General features: G+C 38.8%; 1 protein-coding gene across 6 annotated transcripts in view; it reads right to left on the bottom strand.

Moving 5' to 3' along the window:
- Positions 1-26,828, bottom strand: part of adarb1b (adenosine deaminase RNA specific B1b) — a 170,782-nt gene that overhangs the window by 22,623 nt on the left and 121,331 nt on the right. For 5 of the 6 annotated variants that reach the window (XM_046844963.1, XM_046844962.1, XM_046844961.1 and 2 more), the window contains 2 exons: positions 6,404-6,478; positions 899-1,827 (listed from right to left, as the gene is read on the bottom strand). In XM_046844963.1, the coding sequence (XP_046700919.1) occupies positions 899-1,827; positions 6,404-6,431 (957 nt within the window). In that variant the 5' untranslated portion in view covers positions 6,432-6,478. Of the gene's footprint in view, positions 1-898; positions 1,875-6,403; positions 6,479-26,828 lie in introns of all 6 variants that reach the window. The other variant, XM_046844965.1, reaches the window with a different exon arrangement.

Genomic DNA, 26,828 nt, shown 5'->3' with positions numbered 1-26,828 from the left:
ACACACACACATACATACACCACAAAGCATGACTGGTGCAATGAGTAGGCCAGCGATAAATGAAAAGTCCACCTAATGCATTTTATCCCAGCCATCTTTTCACCATCCGCCTAAAATAAATTTACCCATGTGCCACAGCCCTGAACAAGGGTCTGACAGCACGTTAAATCATAGAGCCTGGGCTGAGTGATGGGAGGCATTGCTTCCAGAGCTCCATGTTCTTTGCTGTGAGCCTGTCAGGCACATGAGCAGCCCACAAGGCATCAGCGTCAGACACCGAACACGTTCCTGACAGCCCACTCTTCGGGCAGCAGCCGGGTCTACAGCTAAACGCTCTTGTTTTGACACGGTTCAGAGCGAGATGTTAATTAAGATTGGGCCAGTTTCAGTCTCTGGACTTATCTTGAAGCAGGATTAACAAAAGGTTTAGGAAAAGCGTAAATGACAGTTTTTTTCTTTCTTCTAGAAGCACATGGGACTTTGGTCCTTTTAGCTGCTAGATAAGTGTTGATCTTTTTTATCATATCTACATTTTGATTTAAGCTTGCCATAAAGTAATACCATTGTGTTTAGGAATCAATCGCATAGAGAACTAATCTTTAACAACTCTCCACAGAGTTCAGATAAATGTATCAAATACTACAGAGAGGTGAGAAATTGATTCTTCTTGAATCACTTTGCAAATCTTAAGACATGCTATATGGCTACACTTTATCTAAAAGCCTGATCGATCAGGGAGAAAGGGGATAAAGAAAATGTTAGATTTAGTCAATTATATTCCAAATTTATGCACACAATCTACAAACATGTTCGAGGGTGATTTCTTTTGAGGTTATAAAAAATTGTTATGAAAAAACAATTTACGGAGATCACGCAGGGCAAATGCAAAAAGTCATACCTGGGGCAGGTGTAGCTGTAGGCCCTCTCTGGGGATTGGCTGGCGAGATGGTGTCTGGTCCAGCTGCATGTTGAAGAGAGCAGAGAGCGCAGCTTGAGCGGCACGAGCCTTGGCCAGTTTTTTATTCCTCCCTGATCCCTCGAAGGTCTGGGAGTCGACGGTCACGGACATGACAAAGTTTTTAGCGTGGCTCTCGCCACTCTCGGACACGAACTCATACTTCAGGCCCGGCCGCAGTTCATTCAGGATCATGACAGGGTTCTTTCCGCTGGACGATGTGTTAAAAGTGGAGGGAGGAAGCAGCGGGGCTTGGGCCAAGCTGTTGGTACCAGTCACTGGGGGAATTGGGTATTCTCCAAGTGGGTTTAGGGAACCATTGGAGTTTGAGCCCAGGTAAAAAGAGTCCTCCTGGGGCGCAGGAGTCTCAAAGCCATTAAAGAGCATGTCGGGAAAGTCGGCTTGGTCTGAGGTGAAGTCTGTGTTGATGGTGAGTGTTCGACCCATGGCCAGGTGCGCCTCTGAAGCGTTTGGGAACTGCACAAAAGAGCGTAGTGCTTTCTCAGCTGCGTTCAGCTTTGCCTTTTTCTTAGTGGGGCCAGAACCTTCAAAAAGTTGCCCATTCACCTCAACAGTCATGACAAATACAGGGGCATGGACTGGCCCAGTCTGAGAAAGTAGCTTGTACTGCAGACCAGGCTTGATCTCATTAAGCTGCATAAGAGCGTTCTTTGGAAGAACTGGCCCTGGAGTTTTCTTACGCTTCTTGGGCCTGAACTTGGGGTGTGCATGACCATTATTGCCCTCCTCCAAGGGGCGCTTCCGCCCGCCTCCTCCGCTGCCGTTGGGGAGCTGTTCGGGCATACTTGCCCCCTCCTTGGAGGAGACGTTGTCCAGGTTGCGGTTTTCTTTGACGTCGGTGCTGCAGGAACCTGCGATGCCCAGAAAGAGTAGCTTACAATGCCTTCATTGCAGGATCTTGTAAATGTAAAATTTATAGATTCCTTTAGCTCTCTTTGCAACTGAACAAGTGATGTGCGCTCCTTTTTTTATGCTGAGGGATAGAATGACTTTGCTAATAAAATAATCGAAATAAACCCCCAAAAAACTACTGGAATAATACAGTGCTGTAGCCTTTCTTTTTTATTAGCTGAAAGTCTAATTGCTTGAATTAGCCAAGATGTATTATATCCTGAATTTTAACAATCATTAAACATTTACCAGATGTGTTCTTGCGCATTGGAAATGCAGCCAGGGCTAATACACGGCTACAAGAATATCATTCTTTCTTGAATGGAATTAGAAAAGGGCAACAGCTTTATGGACTTTAAGGACTGGATAAAATATGGAAGGAAGCAATGGCTATCAATAATAATAAAAAGAAACCTGCTTGTGAAGCATATACTGTATTCGAATTGAGGAAATACTCTAATTAGGAAACTAATTCCCCTGGAGGGACAGACATACATAATGTTCAGTTAAACCCTTCCATATAAGTAATGTGTATCTAGCCTAGAAAACATTTACATGCTAATGGTGGTATCCAAGAGTATGTGAAACGAACACACACATACTGGTGTATAAGGTAAAGAAATGAAGAGCTTCAATGATGTAAAAAATGTTATTCTACACCACTGACCCAATCTTATTTGATATGAGAAATTGCTCTACACACGATTTAGCACTGCGCTGGGTTGATTAGATAAAAGTACTCGGCAATGATGCTGAATAAATTGACAGACGCTTGGGCAAACCACTGTGTGGAACACACATCATCATGTCTTTGTTGACAAAGCTCATGGAACTTTGGCTAAATTTTCATTTATAACATCCTGCAACAAAAGCTCGATAGGTTACTCCTTTCGGTGCTCACGGGAAGAAAGAGAGAGGGAAACAGAGAAAGGAAGAGAATGAGAGAAAGAGAAAGAGAGAGAAATAGAGAGTGAGGGAGAGAGAAAGAGAGAGTGCTGTAACAAAGAAGAAAGAGTCGAGGAAGGGTGTGGCACTGTAGGACAATACGTGAATACAAAGCAGCAAATAAACAACCACAGACATTGAGAATTGAAAACTCCTCTAAGCTAACGTTTCTTCATCTTACATCTTCATGCAGGACACATCCCAAAGGAAAGGCAGATGAAGGTAATTATCAGAGTTGGCCTGATAACTTTGACAGTTAGTGTAACGTTAATACTCGCTAATAGTGTAATCTCACAAACATTCGAATAAGTGCAGAGTGGACTCTCAGCTTTTCATCTGGGGGGATCTGAGCTTCATTTATTCTTCATGTCTCTTCTGACTGCACCTTTAAAGCAGTTTTCAGGCTCAGCAGGGTTTCAGGGCAGATTATAAAAGATCATTTATGCTGGCAGAGTGCTAATTATCTCTACTTCTTAAGGGCTAGTCATTTCTGTCTCCTGAGAGAGAGCAGCAGCAGAGGGTAATCTGGTGCAGGATGGATGCTGTGATCACATGCACACATCACACTCGCAAACACACATGCTCTATCTTCGGGAACACACACACACACACACACGGCTCTAAAATCTCATACTGAAGACACCCGAACTTATTTCTACCCCACAGCAACACTACACCACACACACACACACACACACACACAAACATACCTCCAGAGTGGGAGAAGAGGTGCACTCCAAATCAACAAGGACTGATTAGACGTGCAAAGCAATCCACTTTTTATTAACATAATCACATATTCTGCTCTTTATTCAAATGACATGCTCATTCTTACATAATGGGTAAAGAAACCTGTAGATGATATTACATGATCAGCATAACAATCTCATTTCACAGTTTTTCCAAATGTCACACAAGTGCAAGCGTAACTAACTAACCAACCAACCAATCAACCATTTACGTGTAAATCCATAGCTGATTGAATAGCACAAATTAACTTTATATAACTATGTAGATATTTACTACCTTACAAACATACTTATTAATGTATTTATTAAATCCTAATTGCTTAAAGTAGTAAATATGTAAATTATTTACAACCTATATACTATCTAACTTACTAAATTAAGTACATAACTAACTATATTTCTAAGTAAAGCAATGAGTGACATCCTTTTTAATTCCATACAAGTATTTGAAATGAACGTATTATCGTACTTGCTCATTTGCTAATCCACCTGAACCTCATATACAAGCTCACAGATGCTTGTTTTGGTGTTGTGCTGATTAGCAGCTGAGCAATATTTTGTGCTCTCATCGTGATTGCTTCCAAACCTTACACACACACACACACACACACACACACACACACACACACACACACACACACACACACACACACACACACACACACAGTTGAACTCCTTGAGAACAAGATTGGAAATACTTTAGATTTTTTTACTTATGCTGATATTATTATTATTTTTTTACCTAGAAATAGCAATAGCTAGGGCTTAAGCAAGTTGAATCAAAGAGAACTTCTATAAAGAATTATCAGCAGGACTAGTTTGAAAAGCTTCGGCATATCGCCCGTGTGCTTATCCACTGCAAATCTAAATAAGAAACTGGTGGTGGGGCTTTGAGGTGCTAATAAATGACCTTGCTTTCCTTTGTGGGGTGCTTTGGGGTGAAGTCGGTAAGTGACAGGACAATAGAGAGCTTCATTTCTCCTGGGATAACAGCTCTTCCTGACAGCCATCTACTAATACACACACTCCCATTCAGAGCGGCTCGGAGCATGGCTGACGGCTCAGAGGCTATGAAAGGATGTTGTCTATTCCTGAAACTCTTTTGAACAATTGGATAAGGATGATTCGTGAGAGAACCTGAGTGGTGACAGATACCACTCTGACTGTTTGAATTTTTAATTAATCCAACAATAGTGCAAGCGCTATACCTACTGATATCGGTACGGTTTTCCTTCTGCTCATGTTATATGCAATAAAAAGTTATTTTGTTGGAGCCATGTTGAAAATGATACATTCCTGAGTATTAGTGTCAGGTCTTCATCAGACTGCATTATCCGAATCGATCTACACAGTTAAAGGTCAAAATAATTGTGACACCTGCCTTTTATGTGGCTGGAAATTCATCCTCAAATTGTTACCACAAAGTTGGAGGAACACAATTGTATAGGATGACCTGGGAGGCCTAAACCTGTTGAGGCATTGCAATGCCCTTGCACAAAGCCAGCCCCATGAAGATATAGTTTACATGGGTTGGAGTGGAAGATCTTAAGTGGCCTGCTATAGAGCTCTGACCTCAACCCTACTGAACACCTTTGGGATGAACTGGAAATACTGACTGCACCCCAGGCCTCCTCATCCTACATCCGAGCCTGACTTTACTTAAGCCCCTGTAGCTAAATGGACAAGAAGGTGAAATAGGAAAGCACATACAAATCCTAATGGCCAGGTGTTTACAAACTTTTGTTCATATAGTGCATACTTTATGCTGCACATGTATGTGATGTAAGCTGACCCAACAGATTTTACACTATATTCATATAGTGTTTTTTTCTTACTGTGGGGATATCAATATTCATTTAGACTGATAATCAGAGCTCCAATAGCAATATCAGTAATAGATTCTTAGAAAATGTCACAGGTTTAAAGACACTGAACAGTGTAGTGTACAGGTTTATCTGAGTGTAGTAAGTATTACTAAATACTGTATATTACTTAATTCTTAATAAAACATTGAACAATATGAACAATATTGTGATAAATTGTTATAATGCAATTATATAAAATAGGCAAAAAAATATACTTTACATCATGACACATTGAGTACTGCAGGAATATGCCTGTCTATAAACTGCCCAACCGCAATACGTGTGTTTTCAGACTGTGCATAAAACTCGGTGTGGTGACTCTGTTTTGAATGCGGATACATTGAGTTAAAAATATGAATGAATAGAGTAGGACATTACGACTGAGAGGACTCAGGAGCTGTTCCAAAGATGGGATTGAGATTGTGAGCAGTTCTAAATGGAAGTGTTGGAAATAAAATTTACATTTACATTATATATTTCACAAAATTCATATCGCACATCCCTGATTTCTTGATTCTGATTTGTCAGACGATGTACTGACCAATTCAGAAGAACTTGCATGGTGGACCGTTTCGATTAAAAAAGTCTAATAATTAAGAATTGAAAAACCTGTGATTTTTCTGTATGATGTTTTCTTTAATATTAATAGAAGAAGGCTCCAGTGTGAATGAAATAACTACTTATAGCTGCTTTAACAGAAGTAATAACAAGGACTAACACATCACTTAAATGTTCCACAAAGTTAAATGCAAATATAAGAGGTTGAAATTGTAATCCATATTTTTATATAAGTAGGATAACACTTTATGCTGTTATAAAGAAATGATCATTTTCAGGATGGCAACAGTAACCCTGGTGTGTATTATTTTATTATCGTAATTTTGTCCTAATGTTATACAAACTTTAGCACTCAACTGTAAGTGCAGTTTTGGGGATTAGACCATTTGCGTGAGCGTGTGTATGTATATAAAACTCACTCATATTCTCTTCCTCATCCACATCCATAGTGAAGAGCTTCTGCTGCGCCCGAGCCTGCCGCTCCCCGGCTCCACCTGAGACAGTGACAGATACACAGGAATGAAACACGTTAATGATGTGCTTTCAAAATGAACTGTTCACTTAAACCAGCGCAGACTAACACTGTTGCCGACTTTGTGTACGAGAGTGGGAAATCTTGAGAGCAACAATGATGGAGTGCAAAGAAAAGAAGGGAGAAGATAAATGAATCTGCGGGGACTCCGAGGTTAAGTCTACAGTAAGTGCATAAATATTTAGCAGTGAAAACTAATCTTGTGGACAGAGAGGAGAGTGAACAGGGGCCACAGCTGACAGCTACTAATAGTCACAGCAGCCTATTGTGACTTTAATATCCATTCGATTAGACCTCATTTTCAGCTGCCTCGTGGGAAAACTACAGCTATTGACATCAACAGGCTTTTAGTCACAATACACAACACAGATCCTGCATCACCCCGAGTACAAGAGAAACAAAAGAGAAGTGCACAGAGGACACAAGCCTTGCTGGGCATTCTGATAAATAAATAAATAAAATATTTCATGTGTAATGATTTATTGTGGTCATTTTTCTGCCTGTGACCACCACAGTTAGGACTTGGCTCAAACACAGAATTTTATATATATATATATATATATATATATATATATATATATATATATATATATATATATATATATATTTATTTTCAGATAGATAGATAGATAGCTAGATAGATAGATAGATAGCTAGATAGATAGAGAGAGAGAGAGAGAGAGAGAGAAAGAGACAGACAATACTGTATTGTATTTTCTCTCTCTTTTTTCTCTCGTCATTTTTGTATTCTTAAACTTTCTATTATATTTACTTCTTATCTACTTTTTTAACAGAACCTTTAGTTTGTAAACACAGGATAAAACAGTAAAGAGGAAGGAAAATGAAAGGAAGGAGCATGCAGAGAAAAGTTGGAAATATGTGGGAGAGGGAAGGACGGAAAGGGAATGGAGAGAAGCAGTGAAAAATAAAAGAAACAAATGAAAAAACAGGGAATGGAAGGAAAGTGAAGAGATGAAAAGGAAACCAAGCAAAAAGAAAGGAGCAGAAAAGAAGGAAAAGAAAAGAAAGACAAGGAACAGAAAGGAAAGGAAATGGATGGAGAGAAGGGACCAGAATGGAAGGAAAGAAAAAGAAAAAAAAAACAGGAATAAAAGAAAAGGAAAGAAAAGAAAAAAGAAGAAACTGCACAAATGTGAACACTCTTTGCCGCTGACACCACGGCTGTAAATCGCCTGGTAATAAAACCGTACCGTTATCAGTCTTCACCTCTTCTTAAATAAGGTTGGATATAAACATTTTACTGGCTCATCAAATTAAATTGGGTGTTGCATAATTTATTATCAATTTCTCATTATGAGCCTTCAAAGAGCTCTGGCTCTGTAACACAAAACCTGCTCTTGCATGTTAGCTTGAGCAGAAACATTGTTAATCAGTGCATAAATGAAAAACACTAACATGAGCACACTTCATACTTTAAGAGCTCCAACAGAAAGCTGTTGCCCCCTGCCTCATTCCTGAAGGGCGCATGTGGCTGAGGGGTACGGACCAGCCCCGTTTCAAACGGGCCAACTAATCACCAGAATTGCTGTACCTCACTGCCTCAAGCTGCTTTAGTATGCATACATTTAGCGGTGTGTGTGTGTGTGTGTGTGTGTGTGAGAGAGAGCGAGATTAATCAACAGCACAGCAGCCTCGATACAAAACGACAAGAGCACAACCCCCTGCATGCGTTCACGCTCCGCTTTATCATAGTCCACCAAAGGAAGAAAGTAATTAAATGCAGACCACAATGCCAGTAAACAACTGGCAGAGTTTGTGAATGACTCCGTTCGCTCAAAGCAATCGGGCAGCAACAGCAACTGAGCATAATGCGAGACGGTGCCAAGGTGAGCAAATTTGAACTATGGTGAGCCGGTATTGGATAGACCAGCATGCTCTGCAGTGATAATGGCCGACAAAAAACTTTTGGCAGGTGGATTTTCATAGAGGGGATGGAAAATGTTCCAATGCTCTATATATTTAACACTGCAAGTTAACACAAAGTGGAGGTGCTGAAAAGGGGAAAAATAGGTACGACACAACAAAAGGAGAGGTGTCAGCTGCCCGGTACGAGAGGCTGAGAGACAACAGGCTGAGACGAAGCGATCACACACACGATAGAGCAGCTGGTGCTGAGCACAGCCTTCTGCCTTCATATGCACCATTCCTCAATGCCGACACTTTCTTAAGCTAAACTAAATGGCCTAATTAATCTGGCCTAATGGTCGGTGACAACAAATATGCTAGCCCAATTATTACCCTATTAAAGATTAATATTCTACTGCACAAGTGAAAAGGGGTCCAGGTGAGGAGGGAGAAGTCAAAGTTCTTTTTTTTGGAGGGGGGTTGACTGCAGGAATGGTTAATTTTAGGTATTATATGAAGCTTACGATGCTTTTAGGCCTTTCTCTCTCTACGTTTTCAGTCTTTCATTGGTTAATGGTCTGTAGTGTAATGAGGATGTAGGACACAGTGGCTCAGGCTTGTTCTGGGACTGTCACCTTTCATTTGGCCTCCCCTGCTATTCTCTTTCTGCCCATGAATCCATAAGCAGCACTGTGATCAGCTTTAATCTGGGAGTGCAAAAAGGATCGCTACTCGTGCCTGCTCTGGGAGGCTCAACTTTTACCTTTTTTTTGCCTGTAGAATGAAGGGATGAGGGGGTTTTCGTAACATGAAGGTCAGAGCAAAGGTGGGGTACTGAAACGGAGATCACAGCACAGAAAAGGAGCTAAATGATGTACACTTTGCAAGGGCTGGAACAGCCACGGTGTCATCATGGGACAGCAGGGGTTTTGAAGCTGGCTTGGCGTGGATCCGGTAGGGGGTTAAGCAGAGCGTTTCTGTGTTAGTACAGCTGTGTTTGGGCACAGCTTACCCGACCACTGAGCAAGCGCACACACACACACACACACACACACACACACACACACACACACACACACACACACACACACATGCACACCAGCAGCATACATGTCATTATTTACTTCTGAGTCTGAAAGGTGTGTTACTATCACACTGATGACAAAAAAAATCAGGAATTTAAAAACTCCTGTAATTGTGGATATACAATGACACATTGAGTACAAATTTAATGAATGCTACTCTTCTTCTGAAAAAAAGAAAAAAAAGGTTAGAATTTCCGGCCAATTATCATTTTTTTGTCAGAAAAAAAAAGACCAAAAAATAAATAAAATATGCCCCCCTTCGTTAACGGCTCAGATAACACTCTTGCTCTGACTGTTAGCAAAGCGCTACCTAGAAAAGGGCAATCATGTCAGTGGTATGGAAGATCTCCTGCCAGAAAGCTGAGCTATGTGCATTTACACTACAGCTATCTTCGATGGTGTGGTCTGCTGGTGCAGCAGCATCTCTACTGGACTAAGAGACTGGACAAGCTCAGTCCTGGGGATTCCCCTGGACACTGTACAGGAGGTGGGAGAAAGGAGGATGGTAGCTAAACTATCATCATTGCTGGAGAACGACTCTCACCCACTGAATGTAACAGTTTCATTTTTGAGCAGCTCCTTCAGTGACAGACTGTTACACCCTAAGTGTCTGAAGGAGCGATACAGACGGTTTTTCCTCCCTGCTGCTATTAGACTGTACAATCAGAGCTGCTCTCAGTGAACCAGTCACCAAAAATGTACAATAACATTAATTTAAAGGCATACAATATTACCCATGTGCAATATTACCTATGTGCAAAATATTTGGAAGTGTAAATACTTATTTAAGGTCTCTTTTTCTTTTGTATTTATACACTGCAATGTACTTTTACTGTCTCTATTTTTTTAATCATTTGCACATTTATTTTTCTTTGCTGCTGTAACATAGAAATTTCCCCACTGTGGGATGAATAAAGGTATATCTTATCTTATTATATTAAAATGTGTGTGGCTTAAAAAACTTCGTTCTCGACATCTGGTGTTTACAGTTTGAGGTTGTTCTAGTTTGTGTTTTGCACAATAATTGTTACCTTTGATTATGTCGAAAAGAACTCAATGGAGAATAATATAGTTAAATTTTTTCTTCTTTTGATACTTTTAATTTTAATCAATTTGTTGTGCTACTTGTGTAATTATTAATAAAATTAAGATTAATAAAATGTCACAAAATTAAAAAGTCTAATATTATTATTATAATATTATCAATTCAATTAACCCTTAATGTTCATTAGGCCACTGGATAAAGACTGAGCCAAAGAACGATCTGTTTTAAATGTACATTAAAATCGAGGATATGATTAGTACAAGGCGAGTGTACTTAAAGTTTTAATGTTCTATAAAAAACATTTGGTTATTATTTACTAAGGTTGGCCAGCAAGCATTAGCATAGTATAACTAGCTGGAACATCACTGAAATAGTTACACTGGGCATACAGAAAGCATAGAACATTAAACATGACTGAAGAAAACTAGCTGTATATATGGAACATATTTCTTCTAGCACTCTGAAAGCAACTACTTTGGCCTAATTTATGCAACATCGTTTTTTTCAGATTTACATTTTTCAGATTATTATTTAAGGCTAGGTTTTGATTTAAAAAAAGTCTAAATTATAATTTCAAATGCTATATATTTTTAAACATGGTTCAGTTCTGCAAGTTTAAGAGTTGTTGACATATATATATATATATATATATATATATATATATGTCAACATGACAAAAGTATGTGATAAACTTTGATCTTAAAATAAGGACGGATTGAGAGCAAAAATGTAATGATTTATTTTTTGAATGAATTTTCTGGTAAAAAAAAATATATCCAAGCTACTAGTAAAAAGTTAAAGGTCTGAGGTATTTTCTATTGTTAACTGTCTGTTCTGGCAATTCACAGAAACCTGACATACTGAGCTCTACCCGGTGTTTCTCAGGGTGCTTTAAGTGCGGTTCCTGAGTCCAAACCTGATACTTATGTTTCATTTGCTATTTGATATATTTAGTTTCTCTCACAGCACAAAATTACATAATCTAAACAGTGAAAAAGAAAAAAGTCAGCTAAGAAGTGTAGTGGGCTGTTAATGGATTTGTAAACCTTTTTAATTCAGTATGAATAAACACAGATAGAACACCTTGTCATGCCCAATATATACACTAAACAGTTATCGAAATTGTGCATCACATCTACCATTTATTTCCTTTTATTTTTTGTCAGTAAAATCACTAGATCACACTGCATTTCCCAGCTCTGTGCTCTGACTCAGTTAGTGGCTCATTGCTCACAACCCAAAACCCAATTTCTTCCTGTATTAAACTATCCCGAGTGGTTAGTGACTCAAACAGATTAAACACTGTATATTATATATTTGGAAGCAGCTATAGACACACACACACACATACACACTGCACTATGCATCTGTCCTTAAACTAACACCAAACACAGTGAGAATGGCCTGCAAGCACATACTAACTCATGTACATCATGAACTAACTCCAATGTTCTGGCCTATTTTTCTAATGACCTTTCCATAAACCTAATTTCTGTCACAGTGCACTCCATGCAGTCCTCTGTGTAGCTCTGCTTATGTCTTCATGAGTTATCTCGTGTTTCAATTGTCATTTAAAGCATCTTGGGGTGAGGAATGTTACATTTCACTATGTGCAGTACCAACTTTATATGGCTAAAGGGACAATAAAGCCCTTTTGACATGACAATTATGACTGGGTCAAACAGTACTCAGGACTTTCTAGTCAGTAGAAGGTGACTTATGTCATTTATGCAACACACAATGCTAAAAGAATATATATTTTCCAGCCTTCTGAAAAAAGAAAAAATGGCTACTATAGAAATTAGAAATATATCAATGCATTGTGAAGGCTCTGAACAACCACAAAGCTCTGCAGTAACCACTCACTGCTGCTGAGGATTGCTCCACATGAAAAGCCTAAAGACACACAGGGTTACCATGGAGGGTCAAGAAACATGAAGATGGATTTAGACTGTAATTAATATAAACATTCTTTTACATCGGCTTAGAGCTTTAATTGCCATAAACAGCTTTGCATTCAAGTTCGCGTCAGTAAACATGATATCCTCAATAAAAATGGAACTCTAATGAATGCACATTCTGTCTCACCAGGATGAGGATGGGTTTCTCTGATAGCATCTTAGAGAGTTTTGTCTTGCCACCATCACCAATGGCTTGCTCATCACTATAGGGGTAAACTTACAGCAACTAATTTATTAAGCTAAAACTTCCATAAATAAAACGTCCATTGTTAAAAGTAAAATTAAAAGTAGAATAAATAAAATAAAATGTAATTGAATGATGTGCTGTCAGCTTTGTAACAGGTTTTAAGACAACCCATCAATCACTTTTGGCAGGCTTTCGCTATATACAAAATATATGAGAAAAAGTTCCATCTTACTACAAATTACAACAAACCCTAATCGAGTATGTTTCAAGTTCATTGCTTAATTTTTCAAGGACTGTACAATGTAATACACAGAGTGCTGGTTAGTCATTTGTTTCTAATTTATTCGTTTAAACCTCCAATTACTATTCAGAAGATTCTGAAACACAGAAAAAATCAAGTGCGGTGGTTGAAAAAGAGAAAAAACACACACACACACGATACAATGCACAAACTTTTCATTAGTTCCCTCCAAAAATATCCCTTCATTGTACTTTTAAGAATAAAACTATGTTTTTAAAGAAGTAAATGTAATTCCATGATGTATTGCATCAACGTGTTGCAGCAGGACCACCCTGAAATGCAATCACAGCCTAAAACTGTACCTGAAGGTATACATCACTAGTCTAATGACATGTACTACAAACATAGTAGAGGTATTATGACAACTACACCTTCCTGTTTTAAATTTCTATGCCATCAAGTTTCTCTGCATTCTTGTACTCAACATAACCATAATGAATATATGGGTTTTTCCTCAATCGTGTGACTACATTTTATATCAAGCATATCAGGATATAGTTATTCAAACTAAATTCAAACAAGATGTTTTTGTTAGATTTTTTTTAAAGCTTTTGCTCTTTTAAACAACTAAATGCTTTCAGTTTTAAAGTGTATGTTAAGATTAGGCAAAAGAATGAGGTAAAATGACTGTGCCAATGATTTTTCTTTAAGTAAACACTTACAAAAATAAAGAAATCTGCAAGCATCAGTTAAATTCAGGTATTTCTTTTTATAAGCGGAAAGCAAAAAAACACATCATTAGGCCAGAAATGCACAAACTTGAAATAAAGAAACTAATGAGATTCACTACATGTCAGTACTATGAGTTACACATTTTCTACAGGTGTCTTTGAAATGTTCAGATTGTTCTAAGTTCAGAAACCCTTTTTATATTTTTGCAGAAAAAAAAGAAAATAATAATAATAATCTGTATCTTCAACTTAAAGAACAAAGCCTAAAAGCCAGCAGGTTTTATCATCACAAATATTTCACAAACCTGCCACTTTTCCAAGGTTGACACTTTTGATTAGAGAAGAAAACGAATGTTCTCAGACACACAGGCAGTGTGTCAGAGATGTTAAGCCCATCAAGCAGCTTAAAAGTGACAAGACCTTCAGTTTGGGCTTCATTAAAATAGCACCATGTTTCAAACATTGTCAAACCTGGGATGTCATGCAGAGCGAAGAAAACAAATCATGCATCCACATGCAGGTGAAACGAGTTACAATGAGACAAGCTGTTTCCTCTCCACGCTCACTTCGGTTATCTCCATAATGTGTAGTTAAGCGTCAGTTCCTGGATAAAGTTCCGGTGAGGAACGTGCACCTTACACTAAGACCATGTGGTATCATGCAAATGTTGTGCATATGTTTATGTTTTCTATGTGTGTACTTTTCCCAATTACCATTTTCAGCAACATCCAAGATCATATTAGTGAGAAATCCAATATGGAACTAGTGAAGGACACAAAAAACTAATTACGAGTGGGTTTTAGGCATTTTATTTAATTCATAACAATTTTTTTGAGATCCTTTTGGCCCAAAGTATGCAAACATCTGACCATCACACCATAACTAATGGTCCCACAAAAATGGAAGCACACAATTATATAGAATATCTTTATATGTGGCAGCATTACAATTTCTCTTCACTGGAACTAAGAAGTACAAATCTGATGATTGCCCTCTATCTAGAAAATGCTCAAGTAAGACATAGTTTGCCACGGAATCAAAAATAGACTAAAACAACTTAAGTGTTCTCTATAGAGCGTTAACCTCAACCCGACTGAACACCTTTGGGATGAACTGGAATGCTGACTGTGCACCTAACTTGCAATCAGTGGCTGGCCTCACTAGTTTTGGCTGAATGAGCACTATTCCTCACAGACACAATCCAAAAAACAAAGCCTTCCCAGAAAAGTGGAGGTGATTGTAAAAAGTAAACCAAATCCAATTGCCCACGGTTTTGAAATGGGCACAGGTGGGTGTAATGAGTGAGTGTCCACATACTTTAGTCTGTTTATAGGGATTTTCTAGTGGGTTTTTCAAAAAACATCACAGTATAAACATAACATGTAAATGACAGAGTAAGCATCACATGAAATCTTTCAATGCCAGTGATGCTTGTGAGAAACTGGACCATAATCGCTCAGAGGCAAGTGTATAGATACAAAGAAATTATCGTGTCCTAACTACTCTGCTACATTCATGCACACAGATTATGCTATATACAAAGCCCAGACTCAGTCTGACTAGTTTATGGGAGCATCTCTGAAGCGCCAATCAAATATCTGCCCCCGTCTTGAAGATGCTCATTATACAAAGAAACTTCCTCCTCCTGTCACTGCTCCTCTTCTGAATCTCCTCTGAAAAGCACAGGGTATTAACACCCATTTTACCAGAACTGCTGAGAAACATCAGCTAGCGTATTTTAAATATGACAGGCATCGTAAAGCTTCCTGGAACTACTCTAACAAACTCTTTAGAAAAAAAGGTCTTTAAAAGATAGTTTCTAAGAAAGTTTCTGTGGGGAAAAGTAGGCTTTAAATCATTGGTTTATGGCAGCAGTGATCAGAGTATATGGCTGTCTGACAGGACGAGCAGCATGCATGCCCTCGGGTCAGAATACAGCAGGACTTCCTATAAATAACCAAAAATATCTTTGCCAAGACAGCCTTCAACTGCCTGAAAATCAAAATGATATAAGAGCACGTCAGTGGGCAAAGTAAGGCAGCGGGCCTCTGTCAGAATGTTCTGGAGCAGATAGCATTCCAATGCCTAGTTTAGAATAAAAGACACAGACAGGACAGCAACAACAACTTGCATGGACTTGCACGTGTAAAGGTCCAGTTGTATAAATCCTTGCATACAAAAGTACAGATGTGCAGCTACCGTCTGAATAGTGACAACATTTAAGACATGCCTACAAATAAGACTCTAAAGAAAAGTTGTTTGTTTTGCACAGGTACTTCATGGTATTACTTTTTACTCGTGCTACAGAAATAAATGTGTGAGACTTTTAAAACACCAGTTGAGCTGGCAGAGACTGTGGTGGCTCTGTAATTACGGACTAAGGTCACTTATTGAAAAGGCCACAAATTCAAAACCCCTGCAATGTCAAGCAGCTATGATTGGGTCTTTTAGTCTTAAACACTTCTCAAACACTCTATATTCTACATCAAATGCAAGTCACGTTGGATCTAATCCATCAGCCCAATTATGTACAAAAAAATTATGTAAATTATTTTTAAAATGAAAAAAAAAAAAAAAAACTAAAAAAAAAATATCACATGTACATAAGTAATCAGACCCTTTGCAAAAAACACCTTGAAAATTAGCACAAGTGCCTCACATTTCTGTTGATCTTTGCTAAGATGTTTCTACACCTTGACTGAAGTCAACCAGTGGAAAGATTTATTAATTGAAAATTGATTTGAAAAGGCACACACCACTCTATAGAAATACTCGCAGCTGACATTGTATATTAGACCAAAAACAAAGCCATGATGTTAAAATTAACTGCCTGCAGAGTTTAGAGACAGGATTGTTGTAAGGCACAGATCTGGGGAAGGCTACAAAACATGGCTCTTGCACTGAAGATTCCCCAGAGCACGGTGGCCTCTATTATTCTCAAATGGAAGAAGAATGGCACAACCAAGACTCTTCCAAGAGCTGGTCACCTGGCCACTGAGTGACCAAAAAGCCGATGGTCACTCTGACTAAGCTCTGGACATCCTGTGTGGAAAAGAGACAAAGTTTGAGAAGGACAACCATCACTTAAGCTCTTCGATTTGGGCTTTTAGCATAAGTGGGAGAAAGGAGGATGGTAGCTAAACTATCATCACTGCTGGAGAACGACTCTCACCCACTAAATGAAACAGTTTCATCTTTGAGCAGCTTCTTCAGTGACAGACTGTTACACCCTAAGTGTCTGAAGGAGGGATACAGACTGTCTTTCCTTCCTCTCTGGTCTGTTAAAACCAAGATTGAACTGTTTAGCATCAATTCTAAACATCGTGTCTGGAGGAAATCAGGCACCACACATCACCTGGCCAAAATCATTCCAAATGTAAAGCATGCTGGTGGCGGCATCATGGTGTGGCGGTGTTTTTCTGCAGTAGGGACTGGGCAAACGGTCAAAGTTGAGGGAAAGCTGAATGGAGCAAAGTACAGAGATATCCTAAATAAAAAAACTGTTCAACAGTGCTTAGGAGCTTAATCTGGGCTAAATATTCACCTTCCTACAGGACAACAAACTTTAGCACACAGCGAAGACATCACAGTGGGTTAGGGACAACTTTGTGTATGTCCTAGAGTGGCCCAGCCAGACTTCCCTTTCCCATCTACCGATGGTAGTACAGGAACAACCTGACTCAACTTGAGAGGATTTGCAAAAAAGATTGGATCCAGGTGTGAAACACTTGTTGTGTCATACCCCAAAAAAAACTTGAGGCTGTAATTGCTGCCAATGATGCTTCAACTAAGTACGGAGTAAAGTGCCTGAATATACACTGTGTCATGTGATACTTCAGGTTTTTTAATAAAAACATTAAATACAGACATTTCAAGAATTCTGTTTTCACTTTGTTATTATGAGGGACTAAGTGTAGATTAATGAGAACTTTAAAAGACTTTAAACACTTGTAGTTTATATAAGTTACTGAAGACATGTATAAATCTAAAAACTACTGTCTGACTTTGAGACACAGTTGTAAACTTCAACTTTTTGAAGAGATGCAAACATCTAGGTCTTTCCCAAGTACTGCCACAAAGATGAAGACATTTTTTAAGGTCGTATTTATGTGCTGTATTTATAAGCGGTACATTTTTCCCTTCATTGGAACTACGAGGCTTGAACCTGTCCCAGAACAACAATGCTCCTGTGCAAAATGCGAGGCCGATGAATCTATGGTTTACTAAATTTGTAGTGGAAGATCTCAAGTGTCCTGCACAAAGCCCTGAACTCAACCCCACTAGGATAAACTGAAACATTGACAGAAACCCAGGGCTTTTTAGCCAGCATCTGTGTCTGATCTTACTAATGCTCTTGTGGCTAAAGTAATACAAATCCCCATAGACATCCTCCAGTTCCTTGTGGAACACAAAAAGGGACTAAATCCAGAATGGGATGCTCATAATGCACATATGGATGTGGTACCTTAGAGTATATTCCTGGCTTGCCAAAATTCCTTTAGCTACATTATTTTATGCACATGACTGGTTATGTTGCACTAGAAGACCTGCTACAGAAACTGTATTAAATAAATGTCTAGTGTTTTCCAATTCTTCGCCAGAGTTACAACAAATATAGGTTTGAGAGCAGTTAATTTTATAATAGTGGATCCAAGAGAGGTTCCAGATAGCTCTGTCTTGAAATTTATTTGACTACATTTCTTGTTAATTAATAACTGCGGTTTTCTAACTGTTAATCCACCAGCATCCCGCATTCTGCTCAGCTTTCGAGTGGATTTGAAGGTGATGAGCTAAACACTTTTAAAGCACCACGATTTAGAAATGACACAGCTATGAGCTTTGGGAACACAACAGCAGTACATCCTTCATAAGAGTGCTCTTGCGTGTTTGTGCAGTCAGAGGAAAGGATTTAAGCCGACCGGAGAGCTTGCTACAACAGCAGCAGCCGCCTCAACCGACTTTAGAGCAGAAATGCTGAATCCACATTGCTGTTCTTCTTCTATCGGAAGCTGAGCTTAACTGAAGGTTGCAGAGGTGCAAAAGTCTTTTTTGTGCTGAGAAGGAAGTTTTAATATCTGACGGCTTGCTGTTCATCACAACACATCCTTCTCCAGGAGTGAAAGTCTGACCAGTGGAAAGTTATAGTGGGCTGGGTATGAATTTTTTATTTGACAGGTTTATGAGAGTTTGGGTTTAGAACATTCTTGAATAGGAGACACGTTGGATATCCCACTGAAGAGAATTGGGGTAAAAGATTGTTTGTGTATATCTACATAGGCTTTGCCATGAAGAATGACTCTGCAGAGCATACGCATGGAAATATATTAACACAGAAATAGTAGTAACAGTTCTGCGTCTTACACACTCTTATAATGTCCTCTAGGTGCAGTCATAAATCACCAGCATGCACGAATGTGAGCCTGCTCATGGCAATAAACGACCTCAATCTCAGAGTCCATCATTGCAAGGACGAATGACCAAAAAACTGACGCGTGATGGCTCGGCAGCCGTCCCCACTGCCTTTTACACGGCCCTTTGGCGTTCCTTTATTTCTCTGTCACCCCCCGGCACCATTTAACCTGAAAAATATGGCTGTTCATTGCCCCTACTCCTTCCTTGCTGACCTAAGGATTTATATGCTCCATTGACTTACCAGCTTCTTGACAACAAAACTCGCGGGAGGACTCCCGTGTTCCACTTTTATGGCCGAGCGGCACTGCTCTATTCCACATGGGAATCGTTGTCAGCCTCTTATAAGGTGTTGGATAGACAAGTCAAAGACATTGCGACTGCCACAAGTGTTTGCTCAAACTTCAAACATCAAACTCCTTTGCTAAACACATTCAATGCCTTATAACTTTTGATTAAAGACAGATTGCTTATATTGCCTGTCTTGCTAAACCTGATGCAACAAATTGCAAGTACTACATATAAAGGTAACTTGATGGGGTCTTGGGGGATTTCAACTCCGAATAGAAATCTCTGAAATCTCAGCATGGCAGCTCTATCAGTGCAGAACAGTACTCTCTGCTTTGTTTGAAGCATCCCTCTGTGTAAAAGCCTAAAGAAAATCTCAAAGCAAAGAAAAAAAGATCATTCTGTATTATTTTTATATCTACAGAAAATCTTCTCACATGAGTGGACAGTTTGGGGCTGTACTGATGGTCTCCACACTGTATTGCTATGGAATCATAAAATGTACTGTAATAATAAGTGCAATAATGATGTGATGTGCAATAGGACCATTTTTAAGAAATATTTTCTAGTGAATTCATGATGAGATGATGCTTGGTCCTTTATTACAAAAAATGGTACATTTCACTGAGTCCATCAATTCAAACAAAACCAGACGCCAAAAAATCTTTGTCAGTGTTCTTTAGCCAGCATTAGTGATCATGTGACTTGAACACTTTGGATTGAATATTATTAATTAGGAAGAACAAGAAAAGTCTGTCAATCTTTGTAATGCATATCACCAAACACCACAGCCTGGTCATTCTGTTTGTGCCTTCTGGAATTTAAATGCTGCTTACACATGTAAATGTGTAAAACTTTTTTTTCTTTCACTGCAATTATATATTTTTTTGGTTGTAAATTCTATTTAAATTCTTATCCTTTCTACTTTTGATTCCTTTTCATGTCATGGACCAGTCAGTAAAAGCATTTCACTACACAATGTACTGTATATGGATGTGTATGTGACAAATAAAAGTTGAATTAAGCAAATTTAAGAATCCAAAGTGTTAAGAAACCAAATAATCTACTCAAAGGCAGTGGAATTAGTTATAGCCTGCATAGATAAGAATACAAACTGTAAAAAAAATAAATAAATAATCAAAAACATTGCAAAAAGCTGATTTTTTTTTTTTTTTTTTTTTACAAAGCTATGGTAGAGTAGTTTTAAATAATACTGAATCTATCTACCAGAAATTACATTACTGTCATTTTATTCAGTATTACATTCATTTTAAATTTCCAAGTTACATAGCATCCAACTGACAATAAGTGTCATCCAGAAACTTTTCCAGAACTCAAAAGTCCAAATTCTTTTCTAATTGACTCCACATTAAATCAGTTTAATTACACTATTTGGCTGTGCATGCACGTATACAGAGGTACCTCGACATACGAGTGCCCTAACATACAAGTTTTTTGAGGTACGAGCGGTCACTCTGTCCATTTTTTGCTTTGATACGTGAGCAAAAACTTGAGATACGAGCTCGAGACGCCACTGCTAGATGGCAAAGCAAAGCCAGAAAGCGAAGATTGTGACGAAAATTAAGATAAGCAAAGAAGAAAAAGTAAACATTTTAAAGTTTAGGGATACTTAGTGTACAGGAGTGATAGTAAAAAAAAACTAGTTTTCCCTCCGCTTATCGCCTCTACCAGAGATCGCTTTGAAATACAAGCACTTTGACATACAAGCAAGGTTACGGAACGAATTAAACTTGTATGTCGAGGTACCACTGTACTTCAATATTAGTTCGAAAACATTTATGGAATGTATTTCTTAACACTATCAAATATTCCATTAAAAACTTCATAACACACAACTCAGAGAAGTAAAAAGTTCCAGACCAGAGCCATGGCTTTGTGCAACAGTGCAAGACTGGAGGGTTAGCATGGACACAGGAGACCTTCTCCCCCACAAAAAAAAAAACGAAAAAAAAAAAAAGGACAAGCCTTCACTGGACATCAGAAGAAATGAGTAGTGATACAAAACCCATTTACAATTAGGCTCCCCATCAGACTCCAATTACAGCACAGCCAGCGTAGGGAAAAGTCAGTTCACTTCTTATCCCATTATGCTCTGAACGGGAAGACACAAGGTGCTGTGTAAGAAGGAAATAAAGGTATTAAGGCGAAATGAAATCATTAGGGCATGCCTTTACCCTCAGTTGAGACTTTTGATGAGGTTTGAGCACATTCCAGAACTCTCCTCGAGCTATGTGATGAAAATAGATGAAAAAAGTCGTGATTGGGGGCTGAGGTGTTTAAAATGCTGTAAGGCAGATGAACCTGATTAACAAGAGCTGCATAAAGACATTAAAGTAAAACATTTATGTTGTTTCAGTGAGAACATTTCAACCTGAAATGCTGCATGCATGGACTACTGATATCTGCTACGTTTTGTACACGTTTCCGCCACAAGCATCAGAAAGCTGATAGTGAAAAAAAAAAAAGTAGTAAGTGAAAGTGGTAAATGATTGAACACCATGATTCAACAATGTTTTGGAACACACTAGGATGGCTGGACTAAAGCAGTGTCGTTAGATATGACACAGGAATTGCTATTTGGTAAATGTAACTTAAAGATTTCATTGTGGGAAAGTAGCAGGTTCATGTTCATGCGACAACAAAGTCTAAATATAGATCTTGACAGGAGATTATACAATTAAACATTAAAACAGGCTTATAAGGAAGTCATAATGAGTTTTTACTGCATAAATATTCCTAAAATGTAAGGATAAGGAAACAAAAACTAAACATCGAAGGAAAGATGCTTCACAGACGGAGAAAAAAATGGTAATTCGTCTCCATGTATATAGCCTTGTGGCCCAGCAGGTCTGAAACAAGGTGCCCACTTGTCAACAGCAGGTGGAGGTCGGAGGACGGCAGGCATGGAAAAGTAATCACGAAGCAGAGAGCGAGCAAAAAAGCGAGAGGAGACAGAGATGGATGGGTCTTGCTAACATGAGGGAATATGAGGGACGCTGAAGCCCAGTGTCCAGCGCAAAACTGTCAAAGCCACTGCACCAAGTCCTAACGCAGACAGATAGATCCAGTGCTCAAATCTGATTCATTCAGAAATGAGAGGGCTTTCCGAAATGAAGCAGCAAGCCACACTCATCTTTCCAGGTAACTCCCTGAAATGATATCTCCTGGGTCAAATGGCAGCCGTGTTTCTCATTTATGATATAGTGAGGAGAAATTTAGAAAATGGAAATTAAAATCCACTTTTCTATTTGCATTGATCAGCATCAAGTGTAGGTGTGTTCATGAATGTACTGAGATGCCAGTGTATGTGCTGCAATGCAGCTCTGCTCAGCTCCTCTGCAGTTCTGCACGGTGACTGAACCCAGGTAATGATCCTTAATGGAGCACACGTGCAAGTGACGCTGGCTGACCGAGCACTTAATGAAGAGAGGCTCCCGGAGGACAAGGCTGCCCGTCGCTCTGCCTGATTAAAACTGATGGGCCGGGTGTATGAGGGTGACGGGCGCATCCACCCCCTCTGCCTCGCCACAGGCGCGCAAACTGCCCATCGCCACAAAAAATCCTGCCGCTCCATTATTCAATTTCTGCACTTTAATGACCGATAACAGATTTGAATTAGTCTGCCAACACCAATTTCACCTTGCAGCAAATTGCAGGGTTTTTTTTACACTTTGAATGCTTTTAGGACTCCGCACCACAAAAGGAGGAACGACAGAACACTCTGACAAAGTGGCTCTTGATTTCTAGGACTTGATAAATGTGCTGAGGAAATGTGAGAGATGACCGCAATAGCTGTACTGTCAAGAAAGGAAACGCATTTGCTGAAACTAAAATGATGGAAACGTGTGCAAATTAGCCACTTGCCATTAGCCATTTACGGTTTTTTTTTTTGAGAGGCAAATTACCTTTTTTCACATCAATAAAGAGCCAACCTGAAAGCGCTAATACATGACCAGTGCTGACCTCAGTTTCAGCTACTCTCAGCAGTTTGAGAAGAGAGAAGCATGCTGCTTGCTGGTAATAGAATTAGTCTGGAAACATATGATGCACTCAGTGGGCTCAAATGTGTCTGATTTCTATACTTTCGCTTAGAAAGTGTGACAGCTGTCTCATACAAGGTAGGAGGTATGAGGTAACATAGGTATACCAATCCTCTTGGTTAAAAATATAATTGACCGGTAAGACTTCACTAGTATCAGTGTTTAATGACAAGTAATAGTAAAAACAATATTTCAGAAAAAAACAAAGCAATGACTGCCACTTACAAAAGAAAAAATAAATACCACCAAATTGTATGTTTGGATTGGTGGATGGGAGAAAAGATAGAAAGTGTGAGAAAGAAAGGTACCACCGCAGTGAATGTTTTAATGTATAGGTCTACAGATAGATGACTGGAGGGAAGTAAGGAAAGAAGGAAGGGAGGGTGGATGAACGAAAGAAACACAAAATGGAAAGGTGGAGAGACAGAAGGAAAGCAGAAAAAAATAACAGAAGGAGGGAGAAGGGAGCACAATGTGTGGATGGATGGAATGAATAAGGAAAAAATGGAAAAAGAAACACCACAACAGACATATAGATAGAAGAATAAAAGGATGAGAAAGAAAGAAAGAAAGAAAGAAGAAAGAGAAAGAAAAAAGAAAGAAAGCAAGAAAGAGAAAGAAAGAAAGAAAGAAAGAAAGAAGAAAGAGAAAGAAAGAAAGAAAGAAAGAAAGAAAGAAAGAAAGAAAGAAAGAAAGAAAGAAAGAAAGAAAGAAAGAGTCACATTAGAAAGTTACTAGTCACATTTACATTGGCACAGTGACATTTTTCTTCACATATCCCAGCTTGTTAGAAAGATGGGATTAGAGCGCAGGATCAGCCATGATACCGTGCCACTGGAGCTAAGAAGATTAAAGGTTTTGCTCAAGGGCCCAACACAGTGGCAGCTAAGCAATGCTGGGGATCGAACCCGCAACCTTCCAATCAGTAACCCAAAGGCCTAAGTGTTGAGCTACCCACTGCCAAACAAAGCACAATAGATGGATATATGGGTTGATCTATATATATATATATATATATATATATATATATATAAAAATGGTAAACTTAAATGTGTCTAACTTCAGGACTTCAGAGTAGAGACTGTGACAACTGTCTCATACAAGTCTCATAGGTTTACCAAAAATATGACTGGCTGATAGAACTTTTTTTTTTTTTTTTTTATGGAGAGAAATAAGTGTTGAATAGAGTGTTTATCTGTAAAGAACCTTAGTCATCTAGGTACAGTTATATGGAAGGTGTGTCACTACTCATCTGAGCTGCTTCTTTCTTTCTTTCTTTCTTTCTTTCTTTCTTTCCTCCCTTCCATCCATCCATCCATTCATCCCCTTCTCCATCTGTCCTTTTTTTCTGCTTTACTTCTGTCTAGTAACACTTCCATTCTTTCATACATTCATCCTCCCTTCCTTCTTTCCTTACCTCCCTTCTGCCATCTATCTGCAGACTGAAGAAGCTGCGCAGTGATGAGCAGTGAAAGGTTTTGATCCAACCAGATAGAAGTCCAATTGACATGACTCAACTTTTAAATAACTTAACAAGAATAAACACTTGGCTGGCATCACTTTGTTACAGCAGCTATAATTAGTCACTCCTCAACCACTCTGTTTCTCTCTCTTTTTATTAAAAAGACCAAAACAACAACAATGGAGTAAAAAACAAACATGAAACAATCTTGAGAACTGTTGAGAACAATCCTGATTTTTCAAAGCTTGTTTATTTCAGAAAGATCAGAAAGCATCTCTGCTTATGCTTTTGGAAATCATGGAATCTGTTTAACAGGTCATTAATCATTAACAAAGGAGCAACGTGACATGTTTACCCACTTGAGAAAAGTGAAAAGTTGCAGCAGCTTTAATATCACATCGTCACTTACATCATCTTGGCTGGCTGACAAATGACTGCAAGTGTTGTTATGAGGAACACGGATGAGTTTGTCACTATAAAAATCTGTGTGCATGTGTGTGCTCGCAAATGTGTGTTTTTTGTCCTGTAGTATGTGAGAAGGAACATTGCAAACCTTCAACAGTATGTGTATACTTATATATATATATATATATATATATATATATATATATATATATATATATGTGTGTGTGTGTGTGTGTGTGTGTGTGTGTGTGTGTGTGTGTGTGTGTGCCTTTAGAACTTCGCTGTGTTATAAATAAGTTTTGAAGGTAGTGCTAATGGGCAGGCAGGTGTGTGGAAAGAAAGGGAAGAGAGCAGCCATGAAGAACACACACACACACTGGCCATCCCATCCCAAGATCACATGGTAAGTGAGTAAACAAGTGAGGGGAAACAAGAAATGTAGAAAAAACAAAATGGAAAAGAAGGAAGGAAGGAAGGAGAAAGAAATATACCACCACAATGTATGTTTGAAGGAATGGAATAGAGCAATGATAGAAGGGTTAAGTCACTACAATGACTGAGATGTATGGGTCTATTGATGGATCGAAGAAGGAGGGAGGAAAGAAGGAAGGAAGGAAGGAAGGAAAACCAAATGGAGTAGAGGATGGAAAGGAAAGAAAGCAGACATAAAGGAGAAAAGAGAGAACAATGAATAGTGGATGGATAGACAGGTGGAATGGATAGAAAGGTATATGAATGGATGGAAGAAAGGAAGGAAGGCGCAAAAGAAGTAAGGGGTGAGTAGAAGAAAGAAAGAACGGAAGAATAAAAAAGAAAGAAAGAAAGAAAGAAAGAAAGAAAGAAAGAAAAAAAGAAAGAAAGAAAGATAATTGATCTATGGGTAGACAGGTGGCCAGTGGGATACAAAGAAAAGATGAAACTAAGAAATACCACAATAAACAAATGTCCAAGGATGGAGCACAATAAATGGATGGTTGGACTGACAAATCTATGGAAGGAAGAAAAGATCTAATGAATAAGATACAAAAATACCACCATAATGAGTCTATGGATAGACGGATGAATAAATTGAAAGAAGGAAAAAAGATAAAAAAGCAGTATTTCCCGTGTGCGCAGTAATATAGAAGTAATGAAGAAGGCTAGAGAGCAGACAAAACAGTGCATTTATTAGTGAGGTGGCAGAAAGTTGTGTTTTTGCGTGAGCACATATTAACATGTCAGACATGTTAAAGGCCTCAGCATGACTGTTTAATGAGGCCAAATGCAACTGTGTGCTCCTTCTAGACCAATACACACACACACACACACACACACACACACACACACACACACACACACACACACACACGCTCACTTTCTCTCAGGAGTGTTCCACTACAATAGTCCCTGCTTGACCCAGCCTCCTTTGTGCAGCGTGCTAATCAAGTCTAATTAGGCCGTGGTAATGCAGCGCTCGTGTGACCCAGCTAATTTCCCACTATAACAGACCGCCACCGCATTGTTCAGGCCTCGCCCACAAGGCAACAGCCACACAACAGCACAGCCGTCTTAATCAACAATAAGGGCTGGCA

Source organism: Silurus meridionalis, chromosome 3 (assembly GCF_014805685.1).
Source record: "Silurus meridionalis isolate SWU-2019-XX chromosome 3, ASM1480568v1, whole genome shotgun sequence".
Classification (NCBI taxonomy): Eukaryota; Metazoa; Chordata; class Actinopteri; order Siluriformes; family Siluridae; genus Silurus; species Silurus meridionalis.
Note: the sequence above shows the minus strand (reverse complement) of the source record. Positions and strands in the feature narration are given on the sequence as shown.